The sequence below is a fragment of the Eptatretus burgeri genome, chromosome 12 (genome assembly GCF_056783735.1).
Source record: "Eptatretus burgeri isolate ZD-2024b chromosome 12, Ebu_testis_v1, whole genome shotgun sequence".
Classification (NCBI taxonomy): Eukaryota; Metazoa; Chordata; class Myxini; order Myxiniformes; family Myxinidae; genus Eptatretus; species Eptatretus burgeri.
In genome coordinates, this window is record NC_140972.1 from 57,076,058 (window position 1) to 57,093,753 (window position 17,696).

Here is a 17,696-nt window from a genome sequence, read left to right on the forward strand (position 1 = left end):
ATCTGAGCACAGACTTATCAGCATAACTGATCTAAGGACCTACAGTATATGGTGCTGTGCGAATTTCCACAGCCGTAACAATATACATATATATACATACATGTTTTTGGCCCCATCTCTCAATGTTGAAGAATCACTTAAATTATATATCGGATCCAGATCTTCACCAGGATTGAATCAATTCTTCATGATCACACACCCGTGTCCACCAAGTTTTGTCTGAATCCGTCCACATCTTTTTGAGATATCGTGCTATATATCGTTTTTGACCCTGTCTCTCATTGGTGAAGAATCACGAAAAACAATTCTAGTAGTCGGATCCGGATCCGGATCCGGATCTTCACAAAAATGGAATCAATTTGTCCTTGCCACACACCCAACCTGTCCACCAAGTTTTGTCCGAATCCATCCACAACTTTTTGAGATATCCTGCACACAAAGACAGACAGACAGGAGTGAAAACATAACCTCACCTTCGTTGGTGGAGGGAATAAGAAAGAGCAATCAAACATTACAGACCCTCACCAGCACTTATTTTGTGTGGTGTATTTTGTGGCAAATTAATGGAAGGATGTATTAAATGGAAAGTCGTTAAAGGCCCTCTCCACTCATGGCTCGCAGACTTCCTCTCCTGTCGCAGTCAACGTGTGGCCCTAAATGGAGTTCTTTCATTGCCTCTTCCTGTGCAGGCTGGAGTTCCTCAAGGTAGCGTTCTGGGCCCTGTTCTTTTTCTGGTTTTCATCAATGATCTCTCGGACTCTCTGGAAAATCCTCTATTTCTCTTTGCCGACGACTCCACCCTCTGCCGTACCATCTGTCATCCCTCAGACCGGCAAGCAGCAGCTTCTTCGCTCACTGCAGATCTGGATAAAATCACAAACTGGTCCAACACGTGGAACATGTCTTTCAATCCAGACAAATCTCACACTCTCACTATGTCTCTTTGAAAGGACCATTTACAAAACCCCCCCATCCACTTTCTCAACAATCCTCTGGAAGAAGTCTTTTCTTTCAAGCTTCTAGGTCTCACTATCTGCCATGACCTTTCCTGGGAAAGTCACATTTCCAACCTCGCCTCAAAAGCCAGTCGCCGACTGGGAATCCTCCGTCGTGCTAAGTCCTTCCTCGACCCTCTTGAGCTCCTGACCACTTACAAAGCTTTTGTCCGTAGCCTGATGGAGTACTGCTCTCCCCTCTGGGCTGGTGCTCCTGCCTCCCACCTTTCTCGGCTTCACGCTGTCGAAACCAGGGCATTTAAGATCATCGGCATCTCCCGCAATGAAGCTGAGTCTTTGGGCCTCTCACTCAATCACCGCAGGTTGGTCGGTGGTCTTTCTGTCTTCTACCGACTCCTCTCCAGCCTTGCCCCCCCCTGCTCTCTCTGCGATTTGTCCCCACCACATTTCCACAGGGCGCTCAAGGTCCGCCAACAACCCCCTTCTGGTAAAACTACCAAAATCACGAATCACTGCTCATCTTCACTCTTTCATTCCTCTTTTTTCCCAACTTTGGAATAAACTTCCTCACTCTATTCTTTCCCATTCTTCCCTCCAGGCTTTCAAAACAGCTGTTCACCACCACCTTTTATCTTCCCCCATCCAAATCCTCGATCTTTTCTACCCCTGATAATCCACCAAAGCCCACTTCCTTCATTTCTCCTGCTTTCCTTCCTGAAAGTCCCTGAAATGTCCATCTTCTCTTCGCCATGTTCCCCGTCCCATCCCCATCCCTCTCCCTTCCACAGTTCACCTAATGTGTCTGTTCCCCACTGTTTTGTCCCTTCCACTCCCGTCCCTCTTGTCTCATGCCTCCTTGCTGTGAGTTGTGTGTTAGCTCTCATACGAGCCTCGACCAAGGTATACAAAAAAAAAAAAAAAAAAAAAATTGTAAATGAAAATTCTAAATGGTCTCATTGCAAGTGTGTAAAGGTCAAATGGTTTGAAACTTTGTCTAAAATGGGTCAAAAGTGTCTCAAGGGTCTTAAAAGATCGAAGGGTAGAAAGGAGTTTTAGGGTCTTCGCGGTTCTAACGGGTGTAATGGCGTCTATAGCGTCTTTGGGATCTTGCTGGTTTCTACAGCATATAATATCTATTTCTACAATATCTAAATGATATTGCTGGTTTCTACAGGTTCCCCAAGATGTCCACTTTCATATCTGACCATTGATGGTTTGTCTAAGTACCTCATAATAGTTTTATATGGAATGTCCCACAAACATACCACAGCATACTCACTTTGTGAGCCATGCACATAATGTAATCGATACACACTCACGTTCTGTGTAGACAAACAAACAAACTAGAATGACACTCGGTAGAGCACATACCTCCACCAAGCTGATTAGTTTACGTTTTGTATCCCACTGATCGGCTGGATCTGGATTCGGACCTGAACTAAAATTTAATCAGCTTGTTCTTGTCACCGAACCAACTCATCCACCAACTTTCATCCGAATCCGTCCCTACCTTATTGAAATATCGTGCTATATATCGTTTTCACACTATCACTAAAAAAATTATTGGATCTGAAATCAGATTCAGATCTTCACCAAAATCTAATCAATTCTTCCTTGTTACATACCCAACCTGCCCATCAGGTTTTGTCCAAATCTGTCCACAGCTTTTTGAGATATCCTATCACATGTCGTTTTTAGCCTTCAATGGTGAAAAATCACATTTTAAAAATTCTCGGATCCGAATCTGGATTTTGATCTTCACCAAAATCGAATCAATTCTTCCTTGTCACATACCCAACCTGTCCACCAAATTTTATCTGAATCCGTCCACAACTTTTTGAGATATCCTGCACACAGACAAACAAACAGACAGGGGTGAAAACATAACCTCCTTCACCTTCGGTGGCAGAGGTAATGATAACATTGTAACAAAGCATATATTAATCAACACTAATAATATTCACAACAACAATAATAGTTGTAGAATTTGGCAATAATAATGACGGACGTATACTCCCCACCCTGGCCCAAGGACATCTGGGCTTGGTGAAAGACAAGCGAATGCTCAAGTAACACAGCCGGCAAGTATGCTACAAGGCGAAGACCAATGAAAATTTGGTCCAGTGGACCAACGAGTTAACAAATATGAGGTGGTGCCCTGGCCAAATTTCAAAATCCTGTCCTAACCTCCAGGGGGAGTAGGATAATGAATCACAGGCACCACAGTAGGGCTCCCAGCAATGAAACAAACCAACAGCTGCATGCTGCACACAAACAAATGAATGAATGCTTGAATGTTTATGTATTAATTTATGTACGATGCAGAAACAAGGTGTAGTTATAACCACTTTTGAAAAAAAGCCAACAAATGGAGTCATTAAAATCCTGCCTACTCTTAAAATAGACAGGATCCCAACAACCAGAAATAGTGATGGTATTGCAAATGTGATCTTCAAATACAGGTAGAAATTGAGGGGTGTTGAAGGAGAGCAAAAATGATGATTCTACACATGTGTGCACACTATCACAAATGGAAAAAGAAAAGAGGGGAAAAAAAAACATAACATTTTCACTTTACATCGACCAATTTGGAGGAAAAGAAAACCCTAGACGTTTGGGAATGGCCCGAGTAATAAAGCTTTATGCAAGAATATAAACGCTCATCAAAGTTGTTATTTTCTAGTACCAGTTGATGACTGATATAAAAAAAAAAATTCAAAGGTCACGTTATTCACAGACGTTGGGTTGCATTGTAGAGAGGAATTACTCGAGGTATTCTTCTTTTTCCTTTTCAATAATAGCTTTGATAACAATTTCATGATAATTCAGATGCAGGTGGAGTTTTCACTGGCATTCGTATTGTGTGATCAAGGAGTGACAGGATAGCAATGAGGTTTAACAGTCTCGTCGAGGTTGTATTCCTTACCCAAGTGCAACTGTAAAACCCTGGTGCTCTGCAGACAGAGCACATTGGTTGCACACACGTCCTTCCGAGGGGACATTAAGCCACCTGTCCAATCGGCTAGCATATGTTGAAGATCCCACTGTGTCTTTTAACAAAATTAAATACCATAATAATTATAGCGTTGATTTTCTGGGACAGCCCGATAGCTCATGCGGTAGTGTGCTCGCAATTCACCTGTTAAATCTTTCTTCGATCCTTGATAAAGTCAGCTTTAAGTGTGGTGTAAATGGGGAAGTGCAGCATCAAGGAACACACTTTATCTGGCTCTCCTTCAGATCGGGACTTGGATGTCCCATATATATGTTTAGGTTGTGGACACCAAAGATTCTATGCTATCTTTCAAAAAAAGAAGTATAACTAGAGTGGGTGCAAGACGCATGACGGGCCAGGTGGCCTCCTTTAGCGCCTAAAGTTTCCTTTTATAATCCCATAATCAGAAGTCATTTTGAGACATTGCTCCTGCAATCAATCATTTTACATCAAATAATTTACCCAAAACTCCCCAAGGAAGGGTTGAAAATGATCAACAGACATCGTGGTCATAACAGCTTAAATCCTCGTCATTGGAGGTGAGAGGAAAATTTGGAGGGGTGAATGCAAAACAACCCAGTAATACTACAACACAAGCACATACTTAGCTTATATATAAGCATTGAAAACTGCACATTTCACACAAGAAAGGGCACACGACAAAGATATCAACTCCCAGAATCTGACGTAATAGCCGTTGGTGCTAGCTCTGTTAAACATGGTAATGATAAACAAGGTACCCAGAGCAAGAAGTTGCAGCGTAGGCCACTACAATAGAAAATGGTTTGTGGAAAGCTGCTGGCAAGTCGAGACGCTTCTTCTTAGAGTCGGGATGAAGAGGGTAAATGACCGATGGAAGGGCTGATAGGATGGCATATAGGTGTGCACACTGGCCTCTAAGCTGTCATCCCGGTGTTTCACAGGCAGGGTGATTAATCAATGTGTGTGCCGTACTTTGGATGGACAATAAAACTGGAGGTCCCATCTGCCGGTATTAGTTGGTGGACATTAAATATCCCATGGTGTCCTTCGTGAAGATTAAGCGAGCTGTTGCCGGCACCACGGCCACATTCCCAATTCCTGTCCGAACCAGCAGAAGGCATTGCATCTGTGGCATAGCCGTGCCCTCAGTCAATGACGCTACCCTGCAGCCTTGCACTGCCTATGAATAAAGAAGATCCAATTGGACATTTGGAGCAAGTGGTGGGTTTTCACAAATCGATGACCAATTAATGATGGCAAGTGACGTTTGCGTAACGTGCCAGTACGAGCTCGGTTCGACCCGAAAGTGCAATTTCTTTGTTCCGCATCGTACACCCATATCTCGTTTGATGTCAGCAAGAAGAGTGCGATGCACAATGTAGTCTTTTCGAGCAGACTCCAAGTGAGAAGTCTTGACCAAAAATCACAGAAAATATTCCAAGGTATAAATCGCAGGATAATACTTTTGGCCAGCTATCTGAACACAATGATAGCATTAAAAACTGAACACAGAAGCCAAAACATGCTGGGTGAGCCAGCAAGAAGAAAGATCAAAACTGTCACAACAGAAGAAAACTCACCAATAGCTGTCTAGGTGGAGGCAGACAAGCTCGTCGTGCCGGTACAAGTGGGCTCTTGAGAGGTCGGCTGTCCGGCACGTTGCCTGCACAGCTTGAGGACCGTTGAATTCTGCAGCAATTGCATATAAACATCTCGGAGAAGCATTTAATTTTGTCGGACAAGTGACCGTGTACATAATCACAACTCGATATGCATTACCAAAGGAGTCGTGCGATAATTACAAGTTACTACACAACGTTCTTGGTGGAGAGCTTACAACGTACCTTCGGACTGTACAATTCGATCCAAGCCTCTTGTTTGCGAAAATTCTTTTATCCTCTGCTCTTCATCTGTTTAATAGACACAGTATATATTTTAAATTCTTCTTTGGTACAATTAAAATGACCAAATAATTCAAGAAAAAGAAACCTTTAAACCGTAGTTTTTCAAAAAATATAAGAGAACACTCACTTTGCTGCAAGCCCGGGACGAGCTTGAACACAATCTCTTGCATGACACGATCCAGCTTCAGGTTTATGAGTGGTTGCGTTTCATGTATTTTAACATTGCACATGGGACAGTGTTTGCTGGTTTGCAAGTACTTCACAATGCAGCTCTTGCAAACTGTTGAAAGAGTAAGCACACGCAAGTAGGTGTCCGACAAGACTGTACTCTCGATCTGATGGCCTGCAAAACAATCATGTCTAAGTGCATAATTAAAGTAAGAACCTCAAACACGAGGGCAACGCTGAAAGACGAGACTTTTTCGGTCCTGGTACATATAAAGTCCAATGAAAGACAAGGGGGTGAAGAGAGTTATGGGAATAAGGAGAAACAAGCAAACAATAGACAAATGGCTTCCAAATCCTGAACACTGCAAGGGAGCAACAACAAACTATGAATGTTCTATCTCTGACTCTTTCTTTATAGGATGTTGTCTCACGAGACAGTGACTTGGGTCCCATCCTGTCTGTCCCTGGCTTACTTCCATGACCTCTTGGCCTCTTTGGAAAACCCTGTATAATCGTTTGCAGACGACTCCAATCTTTGCCGGTAAGTCTCTCACACCAATGACAAACGGGATGCAACCGTACTCTTGTCCACATACTTGGAGAAAAATACTGCACTGCACAAATCTGGTCCAACAGCAAGAATGTGTCGTTCAATGCTGCCAAGACCCACACAATTCCCCCGTCTCTCCATTAAAGACAATAGCACGAACCCTCAGGTTAACGTCTACAATCAACTGACCTCGAGCAGAGTACTCTTTGGAGTTCCTCGGACAAATAATCTGCTTGGTCTCCTTGGTTGTCATGCTTGGACAAATAAATACTCACATATCCAAGCTGGTCTCCTGGTTGCCATTGAACAGAAGTGAGGTTTATGTGGTTACAAAATTGAAGTAATTTGTGTTGAGTGAGGTGAGAACCTAATGCGAAACATAATTTGGTCCTGGACAGAGTGGAAAATGGACAAGCTGGTAGGCGACGAGGGATTCGCTAGGATCGAAGCGCTGGATACGATGCTTTTCATTCTGTTATCACCTGGAAGCTGGACATTGACTCACTGAAGCTATTCAACCGCCTCATTGTCATCGGTGAGCGTGAAGTCAAGACCAAAGAAGCTCTGCGCTTTGAGTTGACACCGAAACCGATGTCTCTGTTTGACAAAAATCAAAAGTTGCGAAAGCCAGACAAGGCTGCCCGAGCAAGGTCCCTGAAGGCATGTGTGGCACCTGTCGAACAACCCCCCTGCACAAGCCTTCTGGTTGATGGTGGGTGGCTCCTGCACAATATCAAGTGGGAGGCTAACCTTACTTGGAAGGATGTTGCCGAGAGCTACCTCCGGTTTGTGAAGTCCATGGGGAGCCATCACCTCCGGATAACGGTGGTCTTTGACGGATATGGCAGCTCCACCAAGGACCATGACCACTTGAGACGAACACAAAATGCATGCTGTGACATTTAGATTCGTCTGGATCTCAAAATCATCATTGCAAGAGAAAAGTTCCTCGATAACAAGAACAACAAAGCCCAGCTCGTTCTGCTCCTTGCTGAGACATTTAGTAGGAATGGAATCAGTGTACAGCAATGCTCCGATGATGCTGACACCTCCATCGTCTGCGCAGCTCTAGATGAGACAAGAGAGTCCCCTGTCGAGGTGAGGGCTGAGGACACAGAAGTCCTGGTTTTGCCGATTCATCATGTTGCAGACCATCCGATCTTCCTCACGACAGCCAAAGAAACATCTTACGATGTCGGAAAGATCCGGGAGGCCCTCCCAGAGATATCTCATCTTCTTGCACAGTTTGTCTGGCTGCGATACAGTGTCTGCAATTTTTGGGTTCAGCAAACCAACTTTGCTAAACAAGCTCTGCAAGACTGATGAAGCAGAGAGGGCAATGGACGTGTTTATGGACATCCGAGCTGAGAAAGGTGATATCATTAAAGCAGGCTGTGATCTTTTCATGCTCATGTTCCATGGGAAATCCTCCAAACACTTGGAAGACTTGAGAATAGACATCTTGAGCAAGCGAGCTGCTACTGGGAGCATAAAACCTGAGAAACTAAAACCATAAAACCCAAACAACAGGAGCTGCAGCACAGCACTCTCTCCGAGCTTACCTCCAGACTAAAGACTGGCTGATGCTGCAAAGTCCATCGTTGGATGCCCAGGACTATGGATGGCAACTCACTGAGCAAGGATATGCACCAGTCCCTTCTACAGACCGCATTGCACCAGACTACCTCCTGACGTTTGCCAGCTGCAACTGTGCGGGGGACTGCAGCTCACTCAGGTGCTGCTGTAAAAAGCAAGGAGTCAAGTGTATTTCTGCTTGCGGCATCCGTCATGGTAACTCTTGCCTGAACATAAACCAGCTGGATGATGAGGAGTGAGGAAGATACTGGGGAGTTTAATGAATAAGGTTGTAAAAGTTGACGAAGCAACATTTCCATTGAGCACAGTTCTGTTAAAAATGTCAATAAAATACATTTTATATGATCAAGGAGTGTTTTTTTTTTCAAAAATAATGGTTGGAATCAATTCAACACCCCAAAAAACCCCTAGTTAGACATCCCACAAGTCAATATTGGCAAAAGTTTATTTTCCGATTTTTTTCGCGCAGGCCCTCTGAGCACCCGAACCTTGATTGGTTCCCCAGAATTTTCCACAAGGATTTGGGTTTGCACGAATTGATAGGTGTTGGTAGACACCAAGATTAATACGTTAGTGAAGAAATTTTTTGGTAAGCAATTTTTTTCACAGATGGTCAATACAATTTGCTAAAATTCCCTAACTGGGTGCTCATTTTGCCGACCTCGGAAGGATGACAGGCCGAGTCAACCTCCTGGTGTATTTTAATTCAGCGGCCGACGGGGCTTGAACTCAGGACCCTCGGATCCCAAGCCGCCACCCCAACCACTAAACCAACACCAGGCTTAACGAGGAATTAATGTAACACGTCAAAACAAGGTGGTGTAAAAGACGCTGCATCAACGGCGGTAAGATTCCAAAATTTATTGTATTTATTTACAATCTTAAAAATCTTTATTTCATTTAAATCGACCTATATACTTGGACGCTGCAGAGCACAAATCACCTCGTTGGCACTTTCAAAAACTTTCCGTTCAGCAGGACTTGGACGAAATATGACAGCATTTTACGTCATGTCGACCAATCAAATTTGCCGTCGTTGTTTTTCTCAACACTGCGCAGGGTATTCGGTGTTCCATGAACTCTCGGGTTTTAAACGTAAACAAAGTTTTAATAAAGAAAAAAAAAAACTGAGTTTCTCATCATTAACAGACTATATTCATCTGATGACCTTCGTTGTAGTTTTCCAAACGAATAAAAAAAAAAAGGAGGTTTTTAACCAAAAGATGACGATCATGACCCGCATCGCATTCCCTGACTGTTCTCAGGATGTCCAGACAAACAAGGTGTAAATAACAATCAAACAAGGCCGTTCAAGAGGCTTTGTAAACGATCAGGGTTTGTTGACCTCGAGTTGAATGTGAAAGGATCGCTGAAATGTAAAAGATAACCCCCTTTAAAAGTCGAATGTAATTCGGACACGAGGGAATATGAATCGAGAGGAAAACCCCAAACTCACAGGTGTGCAGGCATTCTGTGATGGTGGTGGCGTCGACGAAGTAACCCGCGCACAATATGCACACGATGTGCTCGTTCAGATCCTCGATCTTGACGCGGACTTCTTCCTGCACACGACACACGACACACGACGGGATGAGTCGGGGGGGGGGGCGGCTCGCCGCCGACACGACACACAGTGAGACCGAGATGGGCTCGTCAGGCCTCGTTCGTGCCGAGCGGCGTTACTGGCGGCCGAAACAGGCCGTTGTGAGAGGGCGGTGTGGCGTTGTGATCACGCACCTCGTTACGCAGGGGGTCGAGCCTGTACACAGCCTGCAGCTGATTCCGGAGTCGCATGGCGTTTGCAAGCGGCGCATCGGCCGCCATGCTGGGCCAGAGCCCGGGCCTCGGCTGCTTCGTGCTCACAACTCACATCTTCGCTTGTCGTTGTCTTTCTTCACCCGTTTACCATTTGTATAATCGACGAGTATAACTTCACCGTCCTTTAAGTGCAACACACAATTCCACCGAAAATAAAAAAAATACATAATTTTGCACGTTTAAACCGCCGATTACGATCACGCCTCTTACACCGCCAAACGAGCATCACGAATAATATTGCGATTTTTCATGATATCAACTTCGCTTTCTTTTTTTTTGTTAATATCAAAATCGCTTTTTAAGATCGTTATCGTCAAGATCATTATGTGTTCGAGAGTTTGAGGTACACAAATGTCTGGTTAAATAATTTGGACATTTCATTTATTCAGAGAACACATTTCGAGCCGTGATGCATCAAACATTACCGTTTATCGAGTGTCCAAGCCTGTCAAGCCATTCGGGTTAGATGATCGACGTATTACGTACTTTTCTCAACACCGATATCCAATAAATACCCCTTCCCATCATCTATCTTCTTCTCCTCTCCCTCTTCTTCCTCACCTTCTTACTCTTCTTCTTCCTCTTACTCTTCTCCTCAACCTTTGTTCACTTAATTTTTTTTCCTCCAATCGCCATTAACCCTTTTATGCACTTGTAGAAAATGTACCAAACATCCCGGAGAGACGTTCTCCATATCGTATCGGAAGAAATTCGGTTTCTTCAGCACCAGGTGGCAGCGTCGGCACGTGATCAACGGAACTTATCTGCTCGAATTTGCGGGTTTTGACGAACAAGAACCACCACGCGGAGCTCTTGTACACCTGCGACACATCACAGGTAAAAACAACTCGCTGAAGTAATATTTAGTTACTAATACTGTATTCGTGTTCAGCTGGTTATTTTTTTTTTGCAGTGTCCTCAGCACTGAGTTAGCATATCAGGACGAACATGACCTCTGACGTGTGAAGTATGACGTCATATATATTATTATTATTATTATTATTTTTTTTTTTTTTATATTTAATGGACATGTTTCAGTTTCATGTGCAGGTCAAAAGTTCCTTCTGATCGACAAAGGGCCCATACCATATATCTATATATATACACATTAGGTATGGAAACATGGCGGAATTATTTATTTCTGATCTTCCGAAGATTCAATCGGCAACGATTTCACCCCATGTAGAGGAAGAGTTCAAAAAATGGGTTTAAAAGAATGAAGAAGGGGAATAAATGGAGGGAGGGGGGGTCGAGATGAAGATAAAGGAGATTGTGAGGACGTATGTGTCAAGGGGAGGGAGGGGTAAGGAATGTTCACCAATTCCGCCATTTTGCGGATCACCGTCTGACGTCACGCTACCAGGGAGGGGGTGCTGCATTATGGTTCACACCGTCGGTGGTAGAAATTGAGCCGGTTGTCTTTTGAAACAAAATCGAGGCTCAACGAAGAGCAGAATAACAGGGGTTAGTGTGGCAACGGATCAACAGACAAAATGGGGGTAAAGAAAAAAACAGTGGGACAACAAACACGCACTGCAGCACAAGGAGAGGAATTGTTGGAGAAGTGGTGGGGCAGGGTCTTGTTGGGTCTAGTAAAGCCGGGGAAATTAAAATGGAAACTGTGGAAATTGGTTTGTCTGCATTGTGAACGTTTAAGACCCAAATATACCTTTTTGCAAATCTATGTCTTCAAGCTGCTCCCTTTGCAAACTCCCCGACGAATCGAGTGCTGGTCTGACGAGTTTCTTTATGAAAATCCCATAATTTAAAACCACCATCGCAGTTCTTTCCTGAATGGTGAGCCACCAACAGGAAAGCTTCTATAGACACATTTTTTTTTAATCCATAAATTAATCATTTGAAGATAAGAGTGAAGCCATTGACCTCTAGGATGTAGGACCAATGCCTAACCCACCATAGACCTTCAAGACCCCACCAGAGCCACCATCTCCGTGCACAATTTATTTTTTTTAACTCGATGTTTTCCCTCCAAGCCAACTCACAGAAAAGTCTGAATTCAAGTCTGTTAGGATTAGTTGGTGGACATTACAGATCCAGCGGTGTCCGTCGCGAAGAGTTGGCGAGCTGTCGCCGGCACGCCCAACATGTTTCAAATTCCTGCCTAAAGGCCCTGTCACACCTTGACGTTTTAGCCAGCGTATGGCAAGGTATCAAAATGTATGTAAAACGCTGGCGTACGCTGAACTATTGATGTTTTTTTTTCCCAGTTTTGGACGTATTCATAACGTGTTGGACGTATGCATAACGTATTAGTAACGTACAAAGAACGTTTCAATCACATATCGATAACTTATACCAACGATTGCTGAGCGTGTTGTCGGCGTTCACAACCTATGCCCAACGATAGTGTAACTTATGCATAGCACGGCAGCGTATCGCCGACGATCACGTGGCGTAGGCTATTCATAGGCTGCGACTCGACGATTCAAATCATAACCGCACGAGGCATCGAAGTGTGAAGTCGCTGTCACACCTTGACGTTTTAGCCAGTGTATGCCGACGTATGAAAAATTTGCCGAACCAAGCTGGCACATGTCGAATACGTTGTGGGTAAGTTTTGTATACATTAAGAGCACGCTGCCATACGTCGTAGTACGCTGGCATACATCGTCATATGCCGAGTACGTCGACAAATTTTCAGCATGTTGAAAATTTATTGACGTACTCGGCATATGACACACGTTCCACATACGCTGGCCATAAGTTTTAGGCACGTTACGCGATCGTTGACACGCGTCGACACACGTTACTTGTAAGTTACTCATAAGTCGAAACACGTCGAGGTAATGGTGAGCGTCAGTGTTCCAGATTCCCTGGTTTTTTTTTTGGGGGGGGGGGGGTTTCTTCTTCTTCGGTATGACGGTGATATTGACACTTCGATTGCTAGTGTGGTTATGATTTAAATCGTTGAGCAGCAGCCTATTAATTATATTATATTATAACCGCACTAGAAATCGAAGTGTCAACATCACCATCATACCGAAGAAAAAAAACCCAGGGAGTCTGGAACACTGACGCTCACCATTACCTCGACGTGTTTCGACTCGTGAGTAACTTACAAGTAACGTGTGTCGACGTGTGTCAACGATCGCGTAACGTGCCTACAACACGTTACTCATAGGTTAGAAATAAGTTTCGATTACACTAAACATTACCTCGACGTGTTTCGACTTATGAGTAACTTACAGGTAACGTGTGTCGACGTGTGTCAACGATCGTGTAACGTGCCTACAACTTATGGCCAGCGTTATGCGGAACGTGTGAGTTATACACTGGCATACGTCGAAAAATTTCAAGCATTGAAAATTTGTTAATTCTTTGTGTAATTGAAAATAAATTAATTTGTTAATTAAAAAAAAAAAAATTCAAGCTCGGTGAACTCCGACATATGCCAGCGTACTACGACGTATGCCAGCGTACTACGACGTATGCCAGCGTACTCCGTCGTATGCCAGCGTACTCCGACGTATGCCAGCGTACTCCGACGTATGCCAGCGTACTACGACGTATGCCAGCGTGCTCTTAACGTATACAAACTTACCCATAACGTATTCGACGTGTGCCAGCATTTTAGCCAAATTTTTCATACGTCAGGCATACACTGGCTATATCGTCAAGGTGTGACAGAGCCTTAACTACTCCTGCGAAGGCAATGGCAAACCACCCAGTATAACCCTTGCCAAAAAACTGCTTCGACAGAACTGAATTCTTGCCTAATAGGACAGAAAAACTGACTACTAGTAGATAACGCGTGTTGTGGATGTCACCAATTCTGCTGAGACCTTTCGATGCCACCATGGATACGTGTTCCAGTCTTTGAATATCCTCTGACTGAAGGAATTTTTCCTCACCTCTAACTTGCACCTCGGCACAAAGAGTTTATGGGAATGGTCCTGCGTTAAAGGGCATTGGGCCGGAGTGAAGAAACGTTCCGTTCTAATCCGGTCAATTCGGTGTAGCACCTTAAATGTTTAGATCATATCACCATGGCGACGGCGTTAGAAAAGCGAAAACGTATTGAAACGCAGGAGTCTCTCTGGATAGGAAAGTTCACGGAGGGTGGGAATCATCCTTGTAGCTCGTCTCTGGACCATCTCAACTTCATTGATGTCCATCAGGAAGCTGGGGTGCCAGGCAATGTTGCCATACTCCGACAGTGGGCATACCAGTGCCTTTAACATCACAGGGACTGTTTCTTGAGTAATATATCTCAGAACGAGATGATTCATCACATGGTCACTGATTGTTTATAAACCCCAATATGGAGCCGTTCAAAAACTACGTAATGCTATTTTTAAAATTAATTTACGGAACGTAGCTCATTATGTTTGATTACGTAACGCAACGCCTGATTAGTGTGCGTTTTAGCCTGGGGTTGGCTTCGTGGTTAGGGTGGCTGACTTGGGATCATAGGGTCCTGAGTTTGAGCTCCGTTTCCACTGAATTAATATCAGGTGGGGTTGACTCAGCTCGTCATCCTTCCGAGGTCAGCAAAATGAGTACCAGTGTACTGGTAATAGGGACCCTGCATCAGCGGTATAGTCGTGTCCCTAACCAATGATGCAACCAGCAGCCATAAGGCTGCACTCGAAAGAAAGACAAAAGAAACGTGCGTTTTGACATACTATGCATTCTGACGGGCTTGATTAAACCTTACAATTATTCGACATATGATTAGATTTTTTGGGGTCCTTCATCGTAATTGACACTCGACCTAAAAAGAGCCAATGGAAATCTGACTAAACAAATCCGGACAGTGTATAATCAGCAGAGGCCTACAAGTCTGATATCTTAGGCCCAAGATGGTGGCCATATCATTTTGTCTGGGTGCCATATTGGGTGGAGTCAAGTGACAAATGTGGGTGGGGTCCGGCAGCTGTCCGACAAATGGGTGCACATTTCAAAAATTGACCCCCAAGAAGAACCCTAACAAGGCACGGCTGGGGCTCAAGGATCGTGATGTCAGATCAGATGGCGAGGACGGGTTTGAAGGTTGAAGATGCTACAGCTTGTTCTGGTATTGTGTATCCTGTCCTGCCAGTATAACGACTGATCCTCCTTAATTGTCAAAGAAAATCGTCAGGGGTGCCGGAAGGAAGTGAACATAGATCATCATGTCTGGAGAAGATGACGAGGGTTCTTCCTGGTCTGGTAACCAAGCTAGGAAGAGGGGCAGACCCCCCCTCCCCCCCCCGATCCCAGAAGAGTACCATGCTACACTAGTAGTCATTGTTTCAGCCTCAGATGGCTCCAAACCCTTGAACCCTGATAACCCAATTAAAATGGCAACACTTATTTAAAAAATAATTCGGAGACGTGGCCAGCGCCGAAAAACTCTGATCTGGCGACCGATTAATAGAATGTAAATCAGTCGCCCAACAGTAGACAGTGTTGAGAGCTTCACATTTCGGTGGTGTTCAAGTCTTGTGTCAGATTCCTCGGTCTCTGAAGGAGAGCCGAGGAGTCATTTACGGGATTGATCTCTCCATTGAAATAGATGACATTAAGAGCCATTTTGTTGATGTGGTAGTTTTACTACAATCAGAGATGGGGGTCAGAGTTGACACCTCCTCAGTGGTTTTGTCCTTTAGCAACCCAGTCCTTCCCTCAAACGTTTTCCTGAGGTATCAAGCCTTCACTGTACGTGAATATATTCCTGCCCCACTAAGATGTTACAAGTGCCAAAAGTTGGTCACACCGCTTCAGCATGTAGGGGAAAACAATGCTGCAGTAAATGTAACGGAGAGCATGAATATGGTGGCTGCTCCAGCGATAAAATGTATTGTACCAATTGTGGTGGGGACCACAGCACAGCCTTCAGAGGCCGCCCTGAATTTCAAAGAGCCGCCCAGATCCAACAGTTGAAAACTTAAGGGAAACTATCCTATGCTGAGGCTCTCTGGAAGGTCCCCAGAATCAAGACCCCCAATAAACGAGATCATTTTGTTTCAAAAATTGTGCTATTTTGTGAGTTTTCAATCTTGTCTTATCGAGTTTCTTTGAGTCCTACCTGTCTTTCCCGTCTCGGTGTATGATCATTTTTATTTGTATCTTCTCCCTATTACTATCAGTTCCTATTTTCTACACTTTTCCCACCGCCCCCCATCTATCCCTCTCAACTACACCATCTGTTTCTTGTCTTAAAATTTTAAAACATACAACAAAAAAAACAGAATCCCTTTCTCCCTCCATACCTACGAGTACCGATCCTTCTTATTGTTCTTATTCTTATTCTTATTCTTATTCTTCTTCGTCAGAGCCGCGAGGCTCTATAAACGCCACGCACCCGAACTCAAGGTTACAACCAAAAACGGAAAATATATTGAGAAAAATGGAAGTAAAGAATAATAAGTAAGAAAAAATAATAATAATTTTATACTGTCCACCCCATTCCCGTTTTGAATTTCCAGACAAATTTAGAGAATCGAGGGTACATTTGGCTCGGTTAACAAAGTGTATCCGGAACGCTTATTCGGATAATACATTGAAGGATGTAGCTGGTAATCTGAAATCGATTGGGTCTTTTAAATCAGGTTTCTTAAATAACGTGTGGATGTAAGATCGCTGATGAAGTTACTAAGCTCCGACACATGAGTGCTACACTTCGTGTTCATCATTGGAAGATTTACATGAATCAGCAAAGGAATCTTGGGACTGCCTGGAGACCACCCCTCTGCGTTTATGGGTCGATTGGCTGAATATTTTGTTGATCGTCTTGAAAGTAAACTCCCAGCGCAGATGTTTGAAGGCTCCAGTGGAGATGATATTGATTGTTTTGGATGTGCTCCCTGCTTGAGCTGAACAATTTACTACTTCGGTGATAAAACCGATGAATCCCTCTTTAGTAGAGTTCGTGACCACGTCGGTGGTTGCTCTCTCGGTTTGACATTCTGCGTCTTTCATCTCAGTCTGGACTCCTACCGATTTGGTGATGACGTTAACAGGGCACTCAGTTTTGGACGTGCTCTCAACCGCTTTTACTGGAGTTGTACTTTTCTTAATTTTGGGGACCATCCGGACAGCCTCAGCGTACGACAGTTTCTCCTGCGTCTTCATCTGTTGGATCTGGGCAGCTCTCCGGAATTCAGGACATCCTCTGAAGGCTGCACTGTGGTCACCACCACAATTGGCACAAGACATTTCTTCATGAGTGTAGCTTCCGTATTCGTGCTCTTCATTACATCTGCTGTAGCGTTGTTTGCCTCCACAGGCTGGAGCAGTATGACCGAACTTTTCACACTTGTAGCATCTTTAGGGGGTGGGGGGTGCAATGTATTCCTGTACAGTGAAGGATGGATAGCCCAAGAAAACTTTCAGGGGAAGGACTGGGGTGTCAAAAGACAACCACCGAGGAGGTGTTGACTTTGATCCTATCCCTGACCGTGGTGAGACGGTGGGCATCAACAACTCCTACCTCCGCTAAATGACTCGTGAAAGCATCAATTTCAATGGAGGGATCAATCCCGTAAATGACTCCTCGACTCTCTCTTAGACTCCTTGGAATATGACACAAAACACGGACCCCACCAAAATACCGGGTTTTCATAACCTTCTTCCATTGGTCGACTGATTTACACTTCATGAAGAGGTCTCCAGATCTGAGCTTTTTGGCACTAAACACACCCCCAAATTTATTTGTTAAGCAATGTCGCCATTTTTATACGGTTGTCAGGGCTTAGGGGTGTAACGCCGTCAAAAACCGAAAC

The 17,696-nt window shown here is 44.1% G+C and overlaps 1 protein-coding gene and 1 long non-coding RNA gene across 4 annotated transcripts in view; one reads left to right on the forward strand and one right to left on the reverse strand.

Annotated features, from left to right (window-relative positions):
- Nucleotides 1-273: 273 nt before the first annotated feature.
- PCGF1 (polycomb group ring finger 1) lies at nucleotides 274-10,100 on the reverse strand. Of its 2 annotated transcripts, none has more exons than XM_085848074.1 (6): nucleotides 9,889-10,100; nucleotides 9,608-9,713; nucleotides 5,965-6,117; nucleotides 5,778-5,843; nucleotides 5,514-5,622; nucleotides 274-429 (listed from the first exon to the last, which is right to left on the reverse strand). In XM_085848074.1, the coding sequence occupies exons 1-6, from the start codon at nucleotides 9,973-9,975 to the stop codon at nucleotides 279-281; spliced, it is 672 nt and encodes a 223-aa protein (XP_085704200.1). In that variant the 5' UTR covers nucleotides 9,976-10,100; the 3' UTR covers nucleotides 274-278. The 2 variants fall into 2 exon arrangements, with proteins under 2 accessions (XP_085704200.1, XP_085704201.1); XM_085848075.1 differs by lacking the exon at nucleotides 274-429 and adding an exon at nucleotides 1,885-2,803 and having other exon boundaries at nucleotides 9,889-10,091.
- A 364-nt stretch (nucleotides 10,101-10,464) lies between these two features.
- The window catches only part of LOC147015684 (uncharacterized), a 104,130-nt gene continuing 96,898 nt past the window's right edge, over nucleotides 10,465-17,696 (forward strand). For both annotated transcript variants that reach the window (XR_015049789.1, XR_015049790.1), the window contains exon 1: nucleotides 10,465-10,806. This is a non-coding gene — a long non-coding RNA (uncharacterized LOC147015684). The remainder of the gene's footprint in view (nucleotides 10,807-17,696) is intronic.